The 21397-nt window shown below is 45.1% G+C and overlaps 1 protein-coding gene across 1 annotated transcript; it reads left to right on the forward strand.

Moving 5' to 3' along the window:
- Positions 1-1061: 1061 nt before the first annotated feature.
- Positions 1062-21239, forward strand: CFAP90 (cilia and flagella associated protein 90). Its single transcript, XM_050792947.1, has 3 exons — positions 1062-1770; positions 16316-16432; positions 19853-21239. The coding sequence occupies exons 1-3, from the start codon at positions 1624-1626 to the stop codon at positions 20030-20032; spliced, it is 444 nt and encodes a 147-aa protein (XP_050648904.1). The 5' UTR covers positions 1062-1623; the 3' UTR covers positions 20033-21239.
- The last annotated feature ends 158 nt before the right edge of the window (positions 21240-21397 follow it).

Genomic DNA, 21397 nt, shown 5'->3' on the forward strand with positions numbered 1-21397 from the left:
TTCACTTCACATGTAGGAGAGACGGTGCTCCATCTCCAAGCACCAGGGATATGTCATCCTCACCAAGTGGCTCCAATGAGGGTGATAGGTCCCCTGGGGCTTAGAGACACAGTGGGCAGGTGTCTGACCCTTGACTCATGGCTGACTCATGTTCTGCCTGCCCATGGAGCAAAAAGATGTGTTAATGGGAAAAGAAGGCATATGGGTTTCTCAGGAAGCTCATGGGGACCCACGATAGAAAGAGATTAAAAAAAAAAAAGAGAGAGAAAAAAAAAGCGCGGTGGCACCGGGATGTCTTAAGTCCTGCCCAGAAGGATCTCTAGGACTCTGGAGACCTCTACAGAGTGAATCACCAGGTGCCTCGGAATGAGAGAGGTATCTTAAGCCACCAGCCTGCATCACAGAAGTGCAGACAAGAGATTCCTACCTAGTTGCAGGGGTGGGGAAGAAGGCAGGGCACTGCTCCTTTCATGGTCAGTCAGACCTCTCCATCAGACCCCTACTTATCTGTTCACCTTCACTTCCTACCAGTTTCTGGCTTCATGAGGCCACACCACCCCACTTCCTGCTGCCATTCAAACATAAGATTTCCTCTGCCTCAGAGGACCAAGTCAGCCTGGAGGGGATTTCCAGACTCCCAGAACTGGCTTCTCATTATTGCTATGCTTCATCTCAAACACCACCTCCACAGCCAGGCTGGCCTTCCCAGGCACCCCAGCTAAAGCATTTCCCAAGCCTTGGTCATCATGTAACTTTTTTTTTTTTTTTTAAACTTTTCTTGGCTATACACCCACTAATCACGAGTATATAGCTCAATACATTTTCAACAAACCGAACGCAGGTATTGACCCAGCATTCAGATCAAGGGCCAACATAACCACATTGGCAAAGGATTTGCAAGAACCCTGTCCACAGCAACTGAGTTTGCCAGAATCTGTAAATTCATGCAGCTTTACACCTGCACTGGCCAATACTGTAATTGCTAGCCACACGTGGCCACCGAGCGCTTGAAAGGCAGCTGGTGTCATTTGTTGAAATGATAACATTTTGGACATACTGAGTCAAATAAGAAATGGCACACATGGCTCTCATCATGTTTCTATTGGACAGCACTGCCTGGGGCCTCAGCAAGTCGTTTGGCTTCTTCATGTCTTTCATCTGTCTTCTCCAGCTGACTGTAAGCTCCCTGTAGACAAGGCATGCTCCGTTCAAGGCTCGATCTCCAGCTCCTGACACACCACACGCTAGGTGCTCAGTTACTAATGGTCACACGAACGAATGATCAGTGGGTGAAGCAGGGACTCCTGCCTGGGAAAGGTGAGCAGGCTGCAAATCGGAGGTCCGCGCGGCGTTTCCTAGCCAGGCTCCTCCCGAGGCGGAAGGAAGGAGAGACCCCGGATGTAGTCGAGGGGCCAGGAGGGAGGAGAGGAGGGTCGCCCCAACCTGGAGCGGGAATGCTCCAGGGCCGCTCCGGGTCGCCAGGCGGCGGTTTCCAGGCAACGGCTGAACACAGACGCGGGCTGGACGCCGGCGCGGAGCAACCTGAGGCCGGCAGACTCCGACTGGGCCCCTGGGCGGGCGGGACGGACCGCGGCCAAGGCGAGGGCGCTGGACGGGGGCGGCATGGAGGACGACGAGGAGGAGACCACCGCGTCCACGCTGCGGGGCGAGCCCAGGCCGCCGCCCGTCTCGGCGCAGTCCGCCTTCAGCTACATCCCGCTGCGGCGCCTAGACCCCAAAGAGCACAGCTACTACTACCGGCAGGCGCAGGTGAGGACCGCGGCGGGGCACGGAGGCGGGAAGGCTGGGCGACTGGGCAGGGGCGGGCGGGCGGCCGGCCGCGGAGGGGTAGGGGAGAGGGGATCACCCCAGCGGAAGGGTGGGCAGGGCTCTCCCTCGGGGAGAGGGCGTGGGGGTGGGGCTCACCTTAGGGACTGGGCCTGGGGGGCGGGACTAGACCTTAGGGAAGGAGGCCTGGGGGCGGGGCTCACCGTAGGGGATGTGGCCTGGGGGCGGGACTCACCTTAGGGACTGGGGCCTGGGGGCGGGACTCACCTTAGGGGAGGAGGCTTGGGGGCGGGGGTGCGCCACCGGGACAGGAGCAGGAGCTCACAGCGAGGAGGATCCCTGGGAGGGGCTGCACCGCTAGGGATGGTGACAGAGCTCACAGCGTGGTGGAGCCCTAGAGGAGGAGCGCGTCTTCGGGCAGGGACCCTGGGGGCAGGGCTTCACTACCAGGGGTGGGTTCCGAGGGGCGGGGCTGGGTGGGAGCGTGCGGGGATGAAGGGGGCGCAGCAGGGTCAGCTGGGGGGACAGGGAGGGTGAGCTCCCGCCAAGGCGCCTGGACCCCAAAGAGTACAGCTAAGGCGACCACCAGTGTCAGCTGCACCACCCCAGGAACAAGGATGTGGGAGGAGCCGGGTGCGCGAATGGGTGTCTCAGCTGCCACCACGGGCCGGGGGTCGCGGGAATGCTCAGCTGGGACCCAGTGCTCTTCGGAGGAGGGAGCGGGAGCCACTAGGTGTCAGGATCCCTGAAAAGCACAGTGGCTCTGTCGAGACAGCAGGGCGCTTTTTCTGCCCAGGGTCTGGAGGGGGTCGCAGGAAGCAGGGACTGCCCAGCGGGCTGGTCGCGGCTCCTTCTGGGGCCTGTCAGCGGCAGGCCCAGCGTAACAAGGAAACATGGCCTTGCCGCCGGGACTAGGCCTGGATGGTCCAGGGAGCGGGAAACCCTCTGCCCTCCTGCAAACAGAAGACCAGAAGGAATAGCTGGCGAACCGCCTGCAGGGAGGGCTGGACTGAGAGTGGTCCCTCTGTTCTTCCGTCCTGGCCACACTGGCCCGTGCACTTCCTGGGATGGACTCTGAGGGTCTGCGAAGGCCACTGGGCACCCTGCATCTCCCACCAGCGGCCAAAGGCAGGAAAAGGAGCAGATTCGAAGTCAGTTGAGGGTCATCTACTCCTCTCTTCTCACCATTGTTCCTAAATGTCCCCAGTTTGTCTTGCTCAGGATGCAGAGGCAGGGGAGTCATTGAGCATTCATTGAGGACCCTCAGCCTGCAGGCATAACTGGGACAGGCCTTTCTAATTCTGGCTGTCCTGGTGGCTTGAGTGGCTAGAGAGGGATATAGATTAGCCAGGTGTCTAGGGGGAAGGAGATCGTTCCCTTATGGTATATAAGGTATTCCCAGAAAATGCATCCTTCCTCTCCCCCACTCCCACCCCCACAATTGGTTAGCACACACTGGCCTGCATGCCACCCATAAACTGTAAGCACTCATGGACAGCCTCAACAACAGAAGCAAGCGTGTTTCTAGTTTAGACAGCTGCTGTGGGTTGAATTGTGTCCCCTTGAAATTTAGGTTTTGGAGTCTTAATCCCCAGTACCTTAGAATGTGAACTTATTTGGAGACAGAATTTTACAGAGATAATCAAATTAAAATGAGGTCATTAGGATGAGCCCTATTCCAGTATGACTGGTGTCCTTGAGAAATGGGAAATTTGGATACAATACAGACTGGCATGTATTAGTCCTTTCTCACACTGCTAATAAAGACAAACCCAAGACTGGGTAATTTATAAAGGAAAGAGGTTTAACTGACTCACAGTTCAGCATGGCTGGGGAGGACTCAGGAAACTTAGAATCATGGCAGAAGGGGATGCAAGTATGTCCTTCTTCACGTGGCAGCATCAAGAAGAATGAGTGCCCAGTGAAGAGGGAAGACCCTTATAAAACCATCAGGTCCTGTGAGAACTTACTCACTATCATGAGAACAGGATGGGAGAAACTGCCCCCATGATTCAGTTATCTCCAGATGGTCCCTCCCAGGACATGTGGGAATTATGGGAACTACAATTCAAGATGAGATTTGGGTGGGGACACAGCCAAACCATATCAGGAAGGATGATGTAAAGGGACACAGGGAGAAGACAGCCACCTACAAGCCTCAGGAAAAGGCCTGGAACAGGACATTCCTTCACAGCCAACTGCTTGATTGCATACTTCTGGTGCCAGTACTGTGAGACAATGAATTCTGTTGGTTAAGCCACCTCATCCGTGGTACTTAGTTTGTTCAACCCCAGCTGACAAATACAGCAGCCATAAACCTCAGCCTGCTCCCAGGAGGATCTTTGGTATCTGATAGCTCCTCTCTGCTTGGCTTTGAGCAATATGCAAGGACGGGGGGAAAGGGACATTTGCAATCAGATCTGTCTCTGCAGCGCTGTTTGCCTGTTCTCCCAGGCTCGACTATCCACTGAATGTTAAGACAGGAGGGAAACACGAGGGAATGGTAACTTCCCAATCTCATTGCCATCAGGGCCTTCATTTTGTTTTCCTCCTGGGAGCAATATGTTTTGAAAGAACTGTTACCTATACATAATTTCACTTATTAACTGAATTTTACATTTTAAGTATGCAATACTCATGTGACTGCCAATCAACTATGATTAATGCATAGCAGTAATGCACTGCATGAGATAAACAGCCGAAAAAGTAAGGAGTCTTATTGTGTTAACTTGTTCTATGCTGTTTTGTTGAAAGGAAATAAAATTCATCTGGCTGTTGGACAGAGTAAAAACATTGACAATAACGCCATTTGAGGGGCCCTGTAAATAAGATGGGGGCACCAGGAAAAAGAGCAGAACCCCATCCCCTGTGGGCCAGCTACTGCCTAGGGAAAAGTGGTGAAATTGAGCCTGGCAGGCACAGTTCATTCTTACATTTACCAGTCTAATAAATGGCGCTACCTTCCTGGGGCCAAACTAACCAAAGGGCAGAGAGATGCCTGAAGTGTGAAGTGACTGGGACTCCATCCCTTGGAAGGAGGTCCGCTGGGAGTGGGCCAGAAATCTGTCCCTTTAATGCAGGGGTCAGTAAACCGAGGCTCCTTGGCCGAGTCTGGCCAGCTGCCTATTTTAATAAATAAAGTTTTCCTAGAACACAGTCTCACACCTATGTGTTTGCGTGTCTATGGTTACCCCAGAGAGTTGTGTAGATTTGGTAGAGACCATGTGACCTGCAAAGCCTAAAACAGTTGCTACCTGGCCCTTTACAGAAAAAGTTTCCCACCCCCTGCTCTAATGTATCACTACCTTCTGGAAGGTAGGTATGGAACGTAGAACAAATTGATGCAAAGTGGATTTTTGAAAAAACAATTTTTTTCCATACAGTTTGGATAACTGAAGTCACAAACAAATTCAAGTCCTGAGGCCTTTAGTACCATGCAAAAGAAAATGATGCAACATAAATGTTAACATTTAAATTGAAACAGCCTTGAAAGCAACAAGAATAACAAAAGCATTTTGAAGCCCATTTGACAAATAGCTACCAATGGTAATAATCCACTCCTCAGGATGATATGAACTGGGGTTTAATCACCTGCATGACCAAAGAAACTGATTCTCTGACCTGGAGACTATTTGGAATAAAGAGGGTAAATTCTGTATCACAGGTTTTCTAGAGAACTCAGTTACACCTAAATTTGCTGTAAATAATTTCAGGCTCTACTTTGGGAGGCCGAGGAGGGCGGATCACTTGAGATTAGGAGTTCAATCAAGAGCAGCCCAGCCAGCGTGGTGAAACCCCATCTTTACTTAAAATACAAAAATTAGCCAGGTGTGGTGGCCCATGCCTCTAGTCCCAGCTACTCGGGAGGCTAAGGCAGGAGAATCACTTGAGCCCAGGAGGTCAAGATTGCAGGGAACCGAGACTGCACCACTGCACTCCGCTCTGGGTAACAGAGTGAGACTCTGTCTCCAAAAGATGATGATAATAGTAAGAAGAAGAATTTCAGGCCCTAATCAAGCTGAGCAGTAAAAGCAGTATGGAATTAGTTCTTAAGCCAATGCTATTGTCTGAATATTTGTGTTCCCCCCAAATACATACGTTGAAATCACAACCCCCAACATGACAGTATTAGGAGGCGGGCCTTTGCGAAGTGATGAGGACATGAAGGTGGAGCCCTCATGAATGGTATTATCACCCTTGTTAAAGAGACTCCAGAGAGCTCCCTCACCACTCCCAGCATGTGAGGACACAATGAGAATGTGCCATGTAGCAACCAGAAAATGCTCCCTCACCAGACACCAAATCTGCCAGCGCCTTGATCTTGGACTGCCCAACCTCGAGAACCTCGAGAAATAAAAGTATGTTGTTTATAAATCACCCAGTATATAGGTATTTTATTATAGCAGCCTGATGGGACTATCCTGTTTAGTTTATTTCTGTGTGACGCACAGTAGTGTGTATACCAATTAGTTGGTAGCACAGGCTGAGTAATCCTGGGTAAGAATATTGGCTCCGTGTTGACCAGCCATGTGGACCTACTGCATTAACACACACTGTTTCACTCTACCCACCTCTGAGGCAAATGTTGCCAACTTCATAGAGCTCTTATATGAATGACTTTAATTAATCAATGCAAAGCGGCACATGGTAAGCCCAATGTAAGTACAGCTATTATTATCGTTTGCTTTTGTTAGTGATATTAGAGCTGCTTTTCACTAAGTCCTAGGTCCCGGTGGCAAACCTCATATCCCTGACTCTCATTTGCTGTCAGAAATTAACACAGGTGAAGGCAAAATGTGAGTGTCAATCTGTGGCTTCTAATCCTCTGAAGCAGCTTACTTCAGGGAGCCCACAGAGTGGATGCACTGAAGGCTGCACACTTATTTAAAGCCTCAGTAATGCCTCTGAATTGTAAGACAAATTCGTCATCTAAAGCTGCCAGCAAAAATGTGATCGGCTCCTGTACTGCTCCCTAGGGAGTTCTAGTAGCGTAGGCTTTGCCCATAAAATATGGTTCCTGCGGCAGCAAAGCAGATTCCATTCAACAGTGTTTTTCAGTTCCTTTTTTCTCCTTCTGCCTTGTGCAGCATTTCTGCTGTGGAAATGAAAAAGCAGAATCAAAGGACAATGGTATTTTATGAAGGTTTGGATTAAATTCCTCAAAGTCCAAGAGCTGCATTTAAAGAAATTATAACTGGTTTCAGAATCCGCTTTCCCTCATGCTGAGGGGGCTTGTGGATAACTCTGTCTTGAGTGAGGCTTTGCTGTGAAGGCCCCACCTTAGGTTTGGTGGGATTAGCTGGCTTTTCTTCTCCGCGTATGTTGGGGACAGAAGCTGACTGTTTCTTCATGCGTCGAGGACTCTGCCTCCCTGAGCACTGAATTTCCGTTTGCCAAGTGCGGCCAAGCACGTTACACAGATGCATGTTGATATGGCAATAAGTCCCCTCCCAAATCTCATCTCCAATTGTAACCCCCACATGTTGAGGCGGGGACCTGGTGGGAGGTGATTGGATCGTGGGAGCAGTTTCCCCCTTGCTGTTCTCGTGATAGTGAGTGAGTCCTCAGGAGATCTGATGGTTGTTGGAACTCCATAAATACCTGTTGCATGAACAAATGAGGAATGAATAATCGGAAAGCCAATTTTTAAAACAAAAGGATAAGTCACCGATTTTCAAAATTAGCTTCTTAGACTAAATAGGGGTTTTGGTTTGGATTGTCAGCTGCTTTGCTTATCCCCATCCTCGTTCTCCTCCTCTGGTATCGTCAATAGCAGTGGGTTATAGTTTCTTCTCTACTTCTCCAGTTGCATTTTCACTGTCCAGTGACCTGCCCCTGGAAAACTCAGGGCTTGGGGGAATTGGGCTGAATATCTTCCTCCAGGGCAGGTAGCTCCTTAAAAAGGGGTTGGTGGGGGCGCTGAGCCCAAGGTCCAGTTTCCCTTGCAAACCCATTAGTGAGAGAGGAATGAGTGAAAGGGGGGGCAGGCATGTTCTAGTGGAGATCTTTCACATGGTATGAAACACCGAGAGTAAGGAATCCATGTTCCAATGAATCAAAACTCCTGTGTGAGCATGTCCTCTGTGTCTTTTCATTGAGTGCATGCTTGTCGTGATACGCATCTAAATGTTTTTTATACAAGAACATATTCACACACAGATCACACAGATGTGGACACATATGTTTGCAGCTTGCCCTTTTCATTTAATAATATATCTTAGTTTTTCAAAATCACCCCCTTTTAAGGGGTACAAGCAAATGACACAAGAAAAGGACAACATTTTTCCCAATAACTTTGACCAAGAGGAACGTATAAGATTGAATTCGAGTTTCAGCCCCTTTGGATCGCTGTTTCTTCCTGAGTTGTGAATTGCTGGGCTGGGGGTGATGGGGTGAGTAGGGAGCTGGTATCAGTGGAAGAGGAAAAACAATTGACTCCACAATCACCACATTTCCAACTGGTGGCAAGTTAAGCACATAGATGAATGTAGAACTCTCTGAATCAGAACACTCTTAGAATTTGACGCAGACACAAGATCAGAGGGAGGAGTTATCTTGACTTCAATCCAATGGTAGAATATCCAGATTATTTGAAAATTTATAAGAATTTCTAAAACTTGTGATATTAATGTACCAAGAGAGGACACAGAATCTTTTCCACAGGAAAAAACAAAAACCCAAAGAGAATAGTTGAGTATTGTCTTTTCATAAAAACCTAACATTGTGTCCTTCGCAAGCAACAGTCCTCTGAGATACAGAATTTTGAATGCTGTTAAAATTAATGAAAATGTCCTCATTAAGCTTCACACAATACCAAACCTCCAAGGAGATGCTCTGGATTTATAAGTAAATTGAGGCCCTTATGAATCAAAGGAAACTGTTTTGGATCACCTTGGGGGTTTTCAGTTTTAAAAGTAGGTCATTTATCCTTGGACTAGCAAACTGATGGAAAGCCTCAAGATGAGGAGGTCATAGTGCTGTGGCTTCTGAGGACAGGAAGTAAGGTAGCCCAGTCATAGGTTGATTAGCATATTAAACAAGGTGGACTAGGATGTGCTATGGAAACACACCCTAAACCCAAAGAGTCTTAACCCCCAATGTGCTGGAGCTGGCGTGTATGACTCACAAAAGCCAACTGTTAGCATTTCTTCTAAGCTCTGCATTTCATTGGTAGCCTAAAATTGACCATGATCGAAGTATTTACACCACGGAAATCATCAAATACTACAAATCAGATTTTTTTTTTCTCCAGAAAGTGGGTTGTTAAACATAGGTGCACCAATGGGCTTAACATAATAACCATGACATCACAGAGGCTTTTTTTTTTTTTTTTTTTTTTTCTCATTCATAGCCTGACATTTATGTTTCTCCCGGGAGGCTCTTAGTGCAATTGCTTGGAAATCCAGGTGCCTTCTTTTTAATGGTTTCACTATTACTAGAGCCTAGGAGTTTTTAGGACTTTAGAGTCATGTATTGGATGCTCAGAATTTATTAGCCTGTGAGTGGGGGGAGAGGGTTTGGAGGACTGCCTGGGAGTTTTTTACAGACCAGGACTAGAGGTAGAATTTATTGGAGTCACCCACATTCCTGGCCCCAGCCTAATTGTGAGGGAAACTGGGAAATGCATCTTCTGCTTGTTCTGGAAGTGGTAGTATGTTTGATGAGCACATAGCATTACCCCTGCCACAATTACATGGCAAAAGGTATTAATTTTTTTCTCCTGTTTTTTTTTTTTCTTTCTTTCTTATAGAACTTATTGGTTTAACCTTATGGTGGAGAGTGAATTAATGCTTTAAATAGTCTGAAGAGGAGGAGAAAATAAAGGACCAGGGTCCCAGTTTGCTCAAAAACTTACCCCAGTTATTTGTATGAGAGTGTGTGCAACTTCTGGGAGTAAGTGTGCTTCTCAGGTTGGGAGGAGTCATGGGGCATGATGGCTACTTCCTGCCAAGTGTGTTTGCCTGGGCTGCCACAAAATGTGCCACAGACTTGGTGGCTTAAAACAACAGAAATTTCTTCTCTTTTAGTTTTGGAGGCTAGAAGCCTGAAATCAGGGTGTTACCAGGACTTTTTTTTCTAATTTCCAACTTCTAATTTGTGAAGGATATTCAGGTTTGTTACATACGTAAACACATGCCCTGATGGATTGTACAGATCATACCATCATCCAGGTAATAAGCCCAGCCTCCATTAACTATTCTTCCTGATCTTCTCCCTCCTCCCGCCTCCCATCCTCTGACAGGCCCCAGTGTATATTGCCCACCCCCCATGTGTCCCTGTGTTTTTATCATTTAGCCCTCATTTATAAGTGAGAACATGCGGGATTTGGTTTTCTGTTCCTGTGTTAGTTTGCTAAGGATAATGGCCTCCAGCTCCATCCATGTCCCTGCAAAGGACATGACCTCATTCCTTTTCATGGCTGCGTAGTATTCTATGGTGTATATGTACCACATTTTACTTATCCAGTCTATCATTGATGGGCATTTAGGTTGACTCCATATCTTTGCTATTGTGAGTAGTGCTGCATTGAACATACATGTGCATGTGTCTTTATAATAGAATGATTCCTATTCCTTTGGGTATATACTCAGTAATGGGATTGCTGGATTGAATGGTATTTCTGCCTCTAGGTCTTTGAGGAGTCACCACACTGTCTTTCACAGTGGTTGAATTCATTTACACTCCCACTAACAGTGTATGAGCGTTCCTTTTTCTTCACAACCTCACCAACATCTGTTGTTTTTTGACTTTTCAATATTCATTCTGACTGGTGTGAGATAGTATGTCATTGTGGTTTTGATTTGCATTTCCCTAATGATCAGAGATGTTGAGCTTTTTTTCATGTGTTTCTTAGCCACTTGTATGTCTTTTGAGAAGTGTCTGTTCATGTCCTTTGCCCAATTTTTAATGGGGTATTCTTTGTTGCTTGTAAATTTAAGTTTCTTGTAGATGCTGGATATTAGACCTTTGTCAGATGCACTGCTTGCAAAAATTTTCTCACCTTCTGTAGGTTGTCTCTTTATTCTGCTCATAGTTTCTTTTGCTGTACAGAGCTCTGAAGTTTAATTAGATACTATATGTCAATTTTTGCTTTGTTGCAATTCAGCAGGATTGGTTCTTTCTAGGGGCTGCAAGGGAAGGCTCTGTTCCAGGCCCCTCTCCTTGGCTGGTTGATGGTCGTCTTCTCCCAATGTCTCTTCACATCATCTTCCCTCGGTGCATGTCCATGTCCAAATTTCTCCTTTCAATAAGGACACCAGTCATATTAACTTGGGGGTCTACCCTACTCCAGTATGACCTCATCTTAATTAATTGTATCCTCAATTACCTTATTCCAAATAAGGTCACATTCAGAGTTCCTGGGGGATAGGACTTCAACATGTGAATGCTTGGAGGACATAAGTCAACTGATCACATCCAGTGAGGTTGTTCGGCAGTGGTTCTAACCACAGCAGTGTGGTGCAGTCTCCCGTCTCGCCTTAGTCACCTGCACTTCCTCCCCCGGCCCAAGCAATTGCCCATCATTCATTCTTTTCTGCTACTCTACTTTGTGCAAACCTCTCTTGTTCCATTTGTATTTTTCTGTGGTTCATAACTAATGGGTTGATTTCTCTTCTTAGTCTGTGGTCTCTTTAAGGTAGGGACTCCCCATTTCTGTCCTGGAGCCTGGCATAGTGTCTCACACAATGGTAGGCCTAATGTGCTGTGGAGGTTGAAAACTGGAGGCCTCCACTCTACCCACATCATCTGCCCAGGTCTGTGGACCACAGCAATTTCTCAGGATCAGGGGTGGAGGTTATTGTGAGGTAAACTGAGGGTAGGTGATCAGGTACCATGACCAGGCTAAGGTTATGCTACGTTTTAACAATATTCAAAACACGAAGGGAGAGATCACAAGGTAAAAAATGGATATTTTCTGTTTTGCTTTTTTTTTTTTTTAAAAAGGAACATCATCTGTGAAATAGAGACAATTCCTTGAGGAATTTTAATGGCAAAATTTCAGTAATTTCAGAAGCTCTGTCTTGTGATTAGCATCTAAATCCCAATTGGTTTTTATTCGTATCATTTTGCTTCAAGCCATATGGGAATAAAAGAAAAAAAAAGAAAGATTAATAATTAAAATCCAGGGAAACGACAGATTTTCAGTTTGATTAGTTATTGAAAATGGATAGTCACATTTCAAAGTGAGGCTGCCTGTCTACTGATAATTTTTTTTTTTGGTCCTTATTTTTCAATGATAGAAAAATTCACTTGTACTCTGGAAAGTTCTGAATATGCAAAATCTGCACAAAAATAAGCTTCCTAAGATTCTGATCACTCCATACCCACAAGCAGTGAGATTCCTAGTAAAGACTAAGATGTAGAAGATCGTTGGCAACTAATCCAGGGATTGTGAGGCAGGCATGGCTGCTCATAGTGATTGCTTTTATAGTGTTTTAGGAGACCTGATTAGAATGAGAAGAAATAGGTATTTTCTCTGTAAAGTTTCATATTACACTGGGCTTCTTCAATATAGGGAACAAAATGAATGAACATATCCTTTCTCATTCTGATAATAGTAATTGCATTCTCATTCTGTTCTGAAGTCCTTTCTTCTTCAGAGTTTTTCTCCCAGGATAATCCAGGCTCCCCAGTGGGCGCTCACTCAGTTCAGGAGGGTTGGACCTGATTAAAATCACTGTGCAGAAGAAAATACAAGACCAGGCAGTTCCTGGAGGATCTATTTTCCCTGCTGTTCGTGCCACCCACTCTGGAGGGCTGTCTCTCAGATCTGGGTGATATGGTTTGGCTGTGTCACCATCCAGATCTCATCTGGAATTGTAACTCCCACAATTCCCATGTGTTATGGGAGGAACCCAGTAGGAGGTGATTGAATTATGGGGGTGGATCTTTCCTGCACTGTTCTTGTGATAGTGAATGAGTCTCATGAGATCTGATGGTTTTAAAAAGGGGAGTTTCCCTGCACAAGCTCTCTCTCTGGCTGCCGCCATGTAAGAAGTGCCTTTCACCTGCTGCCATGATTGTGAGGCCTCCCTAGACACATGGAACTGTAAGCCCATTAAACCTCTTTCTTTTGTAAATTGCCCAGTCTTGGGTATGTCTTTATCAGCAGTATGAGAACAGACTAATACACTGGGTGGGGGGGCCTGCCCACACGCAGGGAGCATTATAGGGTTTGAAGGGCCATCAGTCACTCCACTTTGCCTCAAGGTTCTCAGGGTGCAGGAGGAGAGAGGGCCTCCTGGCCATGAGTGTAGCTTTCTTCCAGGGATTCAGTTCTAGAGACTAGGTCTTCATTTTGTACACTGCAGCTGTTCTCCCCAAAACCCATGGAACAGGGTCAGCCAGGTCAGGAGGGATTCCTGAGGCAACAGAACACCTAGATGATGAACAAGAGCCTGGCTAATACTGAATCCCTTAAAATATTGGGTGTATGTGTGGTGGCATGGGGGTGACGGAGATCAAGCTATTAGCCAGCCAGTGGCTCTGAATCTCAAAGGAAAGGTCTGGATGGCAATGTATTTACTCTGGAGAATTTATCCTCCCTCATCCTTGCAGAGTGTGTGTGGTGTACTTGGGCTTCATGTGTGTTACTAGGTGGCCCATCCCAAAAAGGTTTGCTTAGCCTTGCAGGCCAGCAGCAGATTGGCTTCTGCACCAACAGCTGCCTATGTTATGAATGTTAAAGATACTGAGATTTCTGTATCATGTCTTAAAATGGTTTTTTAAAGTTTTCATTTATTTGATAAGCAAATGTCTAATTTGTAGATAGTCAAAGTGATTGATATTTTTGACATTTTACCTATTGTTTTCATGTGTACGAGTTTTCGAATGGGTTTTCTTTTTCATTTGTCTTATCATCCAGAATTTACTTTTGGCTATAGTGTGATGTGAAGGCCCAAATAACTAGCCAATTGTCACAATACTAAATGTTGAATGGCTTATCAATTCTCCATTGATTCAGGCTTTTACAAAATCCTGTGGGTACGTAGCTATACGGTAGGTTGCCATCAGGAGACATGAGGGCCAGGGTGGTTTGACGTGAACACATCCAGAAGTTGAGTGAGAGTGAAGACAATGATAAGAGATGCTTGTGTCTGGTAACTCATAAAATGACCAGCAGAGGCACAGAGGCAGAAGCCACAGCTCCTGGTTGGAGGTTGTTTTCCTCCTTCAAGCTGACTAGAGTAATTCTGAACTAAGACATACCAGGTTCCCTGCAGTGGCTGGCCAGGCACCTTACACATGTTGCTGTTGGAATTCTTGCGAATCTTAAAGTAATAATTCTTAAAGACCATGTTGTTTCCTTACTAGATGGCTTGTTGAGTAAGGACAGTAGCCACATCTGAGTTATCTTCTAAATTCCCCTCAGCAGGAGCACAGCATATTGCACATGACAGATGATCTGTGAATGATTTGCTAAGGATTGGCCAAAGCTACGTTATGATCTAGTTATTCCCATTACAGGCCAGAGTGCCGAGTTCCTGCAGTCACTGTGAGTGGGCATTACGTGTTTTCCAACATACTATATAGAAGTGTTGCATCCTTTTCACTGCCTACTTCTACCTCTGTATCCTCCTGTTGGAGGGAATCATTCTAGCATCACTAACTGGGAAAAATCAAAACAAAACAAAACCAACCAAGCATAAGCTAGAGACCTAATACTCCCAAATCCCACGGAGACGTGTCTGAGTTTGCTGCTGGAAAATTTAAGGCAGCTGGAATAACGAATGGCATGACAAGGTGAAGATTAAAGACCAGCTAATACACGCATTCTTTTTTTTTTTTTACTAGATACCGAACAAGGAAGATTTTCTTTTGTATTCAGAAAAAGTTGGGATGATAAAATGGAGACAATACAGATGATAGCTCTGTTAATGGGTCATTTTCTAATACATCAGAGTTGTGTGTGTATGTAAATTACATACATATGATATATACGTGTATATTATATATATGTATTCATATATTTATGGATTACCAAGTGTCACACTTATCACATATGATTAAAGAAAAAATACTTTTATCTTTCAAGAGAGGGGTTTGCACATAGACAGCCTGACTCTTGGCTAGTGTTAGAGTTCAGGAACCAACACACCAAAATATGGCGCTCTGACACTCTGGCCTCAAGAAAAGAAGGCTCACAGTCTCTCTGACCACCCCCACCCCCGGCCCTGGCTCCTGTCTCTCAACTGTTTGTCTCTCCCAGAGCACTTGATGAAGCTGATCTCTAAAGTTCGCTTATTTGCCTAAAGTCTGGACTCACCAAAGAAGAAAACAGTGACCCCTGGTAGCTTCCCTGCGTTTTCATCAACTGCACTCACATCCTGGGAAGACAGATTGAAGTCTGCTAAGACACCTGGACAGACTTTCGTCACAGACCATCATCTGCTCTGCGGGCCCAACAGACTTTCTCCCAGACCATTGTATCCCCCTAAAAATAACTTACTGCCTCCCTCAAATCATCCGCATTTCCCCATCTTCCTTTCTCGTATGAAGAAGGCTGTGCAAGCACCTGTAGCCCATGGTGTGGTGGGGTAATCACCCTGAGATGTCCCCCATGCACATTAATGAAAATGTGTCTACCCTTTCTTCTTTTAATCTCCCTTCTGTCAGCTGATTTTCAGGCAACCTTCAGAAGGCAAGGAAGACGTCTGCCCTTGGCTCCTGCACTAGTGACTTAAAAGATGACTTCTGTTAAGTTTCATTATCTTAGTATGTAGGTATTGTTTGTTTTTCAAAGAAGCTGAAGCTTATAGAAAATTTGAGGAGACAAGACAAGTAGAAATGAAGGAAAAGTACACACATGTGTAACCTTAGAGATGTGGTTTTGCTATGGTCTGAATGTTTGTGATTCATATGTTGAAGCCTCACCCGCAATGTGGTGGTATTGGGAGGCGGGGCCTTTGGGAGGGGGTTAGGCCTGAGGGCAGAGTTCCCATAAATGGAATTAGTGCCCCTATAAAAGAAGCTTGAGGGGGCTTGTTTGCCTTTCCAGCATGTGAGGCTACAGGGAGAAGACACCATCTGTGAATCATAAATAGGGCCCTCACCTGATGCCCAGTCTCATGGGGCCTTGAACTTGGACCTCGCAGCCTCCAGGACTGTGAGAAATACACTGCTGTTGCTTAGAAGTCACCCAGTCTGTATGTTATTTTGTCATAGCAGCCTGAATGGACTAAGACAAATTTTTATTTTCAAGTTTGAGCTCTAGCAATGGAGTCAGACAGCAAGAGAGCTTGGGGAACCACCTCTCTCAACAAGGGAGGAGAAAGTTGAGAAGTGCCATGAAAATGTCCCTCCTTCATCCCGGGCCTCTTAACAACCTTCTCTTGCTGGTGAGGGCTGGGCTTCTCCCTGCTCCACATCACAGCCGGTTCTGCCTGGTGAGGTGACCTTTCCTATCACATACTCACTACATGCACCTCCAGCCTCCCTTGGGAAAGAACTGGCATCCGTGCTCCATCGGGCCTCAATGACCCAGCCTTCAAATTAACCCACGGCTTTCTTTCTCTTTTTTTCCTAGACAGGAATTATTTCCCTCTATGACTGTGTTTTTAAGAGGCGACTAGATTATGATCAGAAGTTGCACCGAGATGACAGAGAACATGCAAAAAGCCTGGGACTTCATGTTAATGAAGAGGTAATATTAAGACAGAATGTTAACAAGTCGTCAGCAGATAAACAAAACTTTATACAGGCATATCCAGTTTTATTACACTTCACTTTATTGGACTTCATAGAGACTGTATTTTTTACACGTTGAAAGTTTGTGGCAACCTTATGTCAAGTAAGTCTATTGGTCCCATTTTTCCAATAGCGTGTACCCACTTCCTATCTCTGTGTGAGCATTTTTTAACAATGAAGTATTTACAAATTAAGATCTGTACATTTTTCAGACATAATGCTATTGCACACTTAATATACTATAGTATAGTGTAAACGTAACTTGTATATGCACTGGAAAACCAAAACATCTGTATGACTCACTTAATAGTGATATTTATTGCCATGGTTTGGAACCAAACCTGCAATATCTCTGAGGTATGCTTGTACGTGTATGTGTGTGTGCACGCACGTGTGTGTGTGTGGTGGGGAGTGTATGTACAGTCATGCATTGCTTAACAACAGGGATTCATTCTGAGAAATTCATTGCTGGGCGATTTTGTCATTGAGTGAACATCAGAGTATACTTAAACCTAGATAGCATAGCCTACTCCACACCTAGGCCATATGGTACAGCTTATTTCTCCCAGGCTACCAATCTGTACAGTGTGTTACAGTATAAAATATTGTAAACGATTATAACACAATGGTAAGTGTTTTTGTATCTAAACATAAAAAGGTACCGTAAAAATATGGCATAAAAATAAAAAATGATACACTTGTGTGGGCACTTACCATGAATGAAGCTTGCAGGACTGGAAGCTGCCCTGGGTGAGTCAGTGAGTGAGTGGTGAGTGAATGTGAAGGCCTAGGACATGACTGTGCACCACCGTAGACTTTATAAGCACTGTGCAGTTTGGCTACGCTACATTTATTTTAAATTTTTTTCTCCAATAATACATTAACCTTAGCTTAATGTTACTTTTTAACCTTATAAACTTTTTAATTTTAAAAACTTGGACTCTTTTATAAAGTAACACTTAGCTTAAAACACAAACACATCGTACAGCTGTACAAAAATATTTTCTCTCTTTAGATCTTTATAAGGTATCTATTTTTAATTTTTTTAAGCTTTTAAAGTTTTTGGTTAAAAACTAAGACACAAACACACACCTTAACCTAGGCCTACACAGGGTCAGGATCGTCAGTATCACTGCCTTCCACCTCCACATCTCGTCCCACCGGAAGGTCTTCAAAGGCAATGACACGCAACACACATGGAGCTGTCATCTCCTAGGCTAACAGTGTCTCCTCTGGAATACCTCCTAAAGAACCTGCTGGAGGTTGTTTTACAGTTAACTTTTAAAAATAAGTAGAAAGAGTACACTCCTAAAATAGCGATAAAAAGTATAATAAATACAGAAACCAGTAACATAGTCATTTATTATTATTGTCAAGTACTGTGAGCTGTACATAATTGTATGTGTTATATTTTATATGACTGGCAGCCCAGTAGGTTTATTTTCACCAGCATCACCCAAACGCATGAGGAATGTGATGTATTACGACATGACAACAGTTATGACATCATTAGGTGATAGGAATTTTTTAGTTGTATTAGATTTTGCCATTTTCATGGCAAAAACAGCAATTACTTTTGCACCAACTTAATATTATAAGCTTATGGGACTATCATCATATATGCGATCTATCATTGAGTAAAATGTCATATGGCACATGACTGTATGTGTATATGTGTATGCATGTATATAGGCATACATGTATGTACATGTGTGTATGTATATATGTGTGTATATGTATATACAGATATGTATATTTGTATATATTGTACATATGTTTATGTGTGTGCATATGTGTACCTGTGTGTATATATGTGTGCATGTGTGTGTATATGCATGTGTATGTGTGTGTATATATATATGTGTGTATATGTATGTACATGTGTGTGTCTGCTTGTGAATGTGTGTAAATGTGTGTATAGATGCATGCATACGTGCATATGTATGTGGATGTGTATATATTATGTGTGTATATGTGTGAATATATGTATATATATCATGCATATATGTGTATATTGTATGCTTGTACGTGTGTGCATAGGTATGTACATGCATGTGTGTGTATATGCACACATACACATATATATTTAATATTGTCCTCAATTGCTTCATGTAATTTTCTTGATGCAGCTCTCCTCTATCTTTTTGTGCCAAGAAGCTAAGGCTAAGATACTCTTATAGTTCCCTGTATTCAGTCATGTCATTGTGTATTTTTCTTGATATTGTTGTTTGGTTCTTTAGAATTTAAAAATTTAAGGACAGCAAAGCTAAGACGTTCCCTTCAACAGATAAAACAAGTCTCTGCTTCACCGCTGGGTCCGGACTTTCATAATTTTTCCAGAAAAGTTGGTCTTGCAGAGCTGAAATTGTGCACACGAGAACATTTCTTCCAAGTTTAGTTACAAAGCCACCATAAGCAGCACATGTGGTGCTTTCTAAGTTGATGCAAAGTTAGTGTTTTCCGCAGGAGAAAACTGTGGCACATAGGTTTTCAGAAAAAAGCTCCATCCTCTCAGAGCTGCCATTCCCGAGGGAAGAGAGAAAAAGTAAAGGCAAAGTAATCATGGGCTGGGTGTGGTGGCTCACGTCTGTAATCCAAGCACTTTGGGAGGCCAAGGTGGGCGGATCACCTGAGGTCAGGAGCTCGAGACTAGCCTGGCCAACATGGGGAAACCCCGTCTCTAGTGAAAATATAAAAATTAGCCGGGCATGGTGGTGCATGCTTGTAATCCCAGCTACTTGGGGGGCTGAGGCAGGAGAATCGCTTGAACCCGGGAGGCAGAGGTTGCAGTGAGCCGAGATCGCACCATTGCACTCCAGCCTGGGCGACAAGAGCAAGACTCCATCTCAAAACAAAACAAAACAAAACAAAACAAAAAGATAAAGGAAGAAAGAGAAGAAAAAAAGAAATGACGAGCAAATTCTAGGTGGTGATGAGTGGTATGTGGGAAGAGGAAGCCATGTGAGGATGTGAGAGGGGGAAAGTGAGAGGGATGAGCAGGGAGCTGGGGAGGGGCGGGGCCAGGGAGGACCTGGACATCTGAGCCAGGATCTGGGTGGTGGGAAGGGACCAGCAGCAGCAGGGTCGGGTAAATGACCAGGAAGAGCACAGAGACAGACAGGTAGAGCAAATGGTCCGGCACAGTTTCCCAACATGTCCATTGAATACACCAGCCAGCTTTCTAGCAAATTCAGCGGTTCCCCACCATAGGCTACTTCCCTGTGAAGCTGCTGGCTTCAGCGTGGAGGTCCCCTCTTGGTCTACCGTGGTGGGACCCGGGCAGGTAAAGCTCCCAGGACCAGGCTGATGGATGTACGGGTGAGCTGTGCTGGCGAATGCAGTGGTGCTGACGATGTGCTTTGATAACTTTCACCAGGAACAGGAGAGGCCGGTTGGAGTGTTGACGTCTTCTGTCTATGGGAAGCGCATCAGTCAGCCCATTGAACCCCTAAACCGGGACTTCGGCCGCGTTAACCACGTGCAGGCTGACTTCTACAGGAAGAACGACATTCCCAGCCTCAAGGCACCCGGCTTTGGGCACATGGCTCCAGCCTGAAGCATCCCTGTGGTCCACAGGGCATGTCGCGATGCCCTGTGGGCTGGCAAGGTTGCACAGCAAGAAGGTGGCGTCTGGAGCCTTCTTTCCCCTTCCCATGACACCTAGGAGCTTGGCTCTGCCTGTGTTGCATCTCTACAGTGGGACCCATGAAGGTTAGCAGCTTCCCTCAGGTTGCTGTCATTAGGAGCATGACCGAAAACACCTTCAGTACATGTGAAGAGTCTCTGGTGTGATGATTTTCAGCTGGAATTATTTTTGATCAAATGATACCGGAGACTGATTCACTGTGAGCACCTGAATAAAATGAAAACTTTGTTCCCCCTTGGTAATGGTTGGGTTGGTTTTTGTCACCGGCTCTCTACATTTGTTAGGATTCTTTGGGGAGGCAGTCACAGGAGTGAGGTGCAGTTACTTTTCCGAAGAGTTATGGGAACACAAGCAACCCTGGTAACACAAGCAACCCTGCCATGTTCCCTTCTCCAAGAGGAGATACAATGACAATTGTCTTTTGGCACAACTGAACTCTAGAGACTCCATTTTTGTTTTTCCAGAGGTCTGAGCCACAAGTAACAGAATTTAGTGCAGCTGGGACCAGGAGCCCTAGTAAGGATGGGTGGTCCTGGTGGCCAGCAGTGCTCACTGTTACCGCCCAGGGAGAGAGGGCCAGTCCTGGGAAGAGACTAGATTTCGGTGTCAACAAACTTGGGTAAAATTCTGGCTGCTGCATTTTCTACATTTGTGTTCTAGGGCAAGTCATATCATCTATATGAGCAGACATTTCCTCATCTTTAAAGTGGAGTTTCCAAACCTAGAAGAGTTCATGTGGGAGGCAATGAGCTGCCAGAGTGCAGGTACAGGCACCCAGTGCGTGCCCCACCCAGTGCCCCGTCTTCACAGCAATGACTTGACTTTAAACAGTCTTCTTTTTGGAAGCAGTCGCTTTTAACCTAAGTTGGAAATATTTACTCTGGGGATAATTTGAAACTCACCCAAGTGTTAAGGTATCAGCTACGTTTTAAATGAATGGACCCCTTGGAAGAAATCATCTCTCATCTACCATGATTAAATTCCCACAGTTTAGCAGTGAACAGGCAGGTGGCCTAATTAATTTCAATGCTGATTGCTCCATCACTGATTTTATTGTTTTGAATATGCAAAGAGGATTCTCTAAAAATAAATGACACTGAATTGCCGGCAATTTCAAGGTTGAGTGACTCCTAAATATTTCTTTATTTTTTTGAAAACAATTTTTCAGTGTAGGTGTCTTTTATTTATTTCAAACAAATGGCAGTAGTTTATTTCGAATGCCTTTGGGTGCATTATACCATATTTATAGTAACATAATAGAAAATATATAAAGTT

Source organism: Macaca thibetana, chromosome 6 (assembly GCF_024542745.1).
Source record: "Macaca thibetana thibetana isolate TM-01 chromosome 6, ASM2454274v1, whole genome shotgun sequence".
NCBI classification, from domain to species: domain Eukaryota; kingdom Metazoa; phylum Chordata; class Mammalia; order Primates; family Cercopithecidae; genus Macaca; species Macaca thibetana.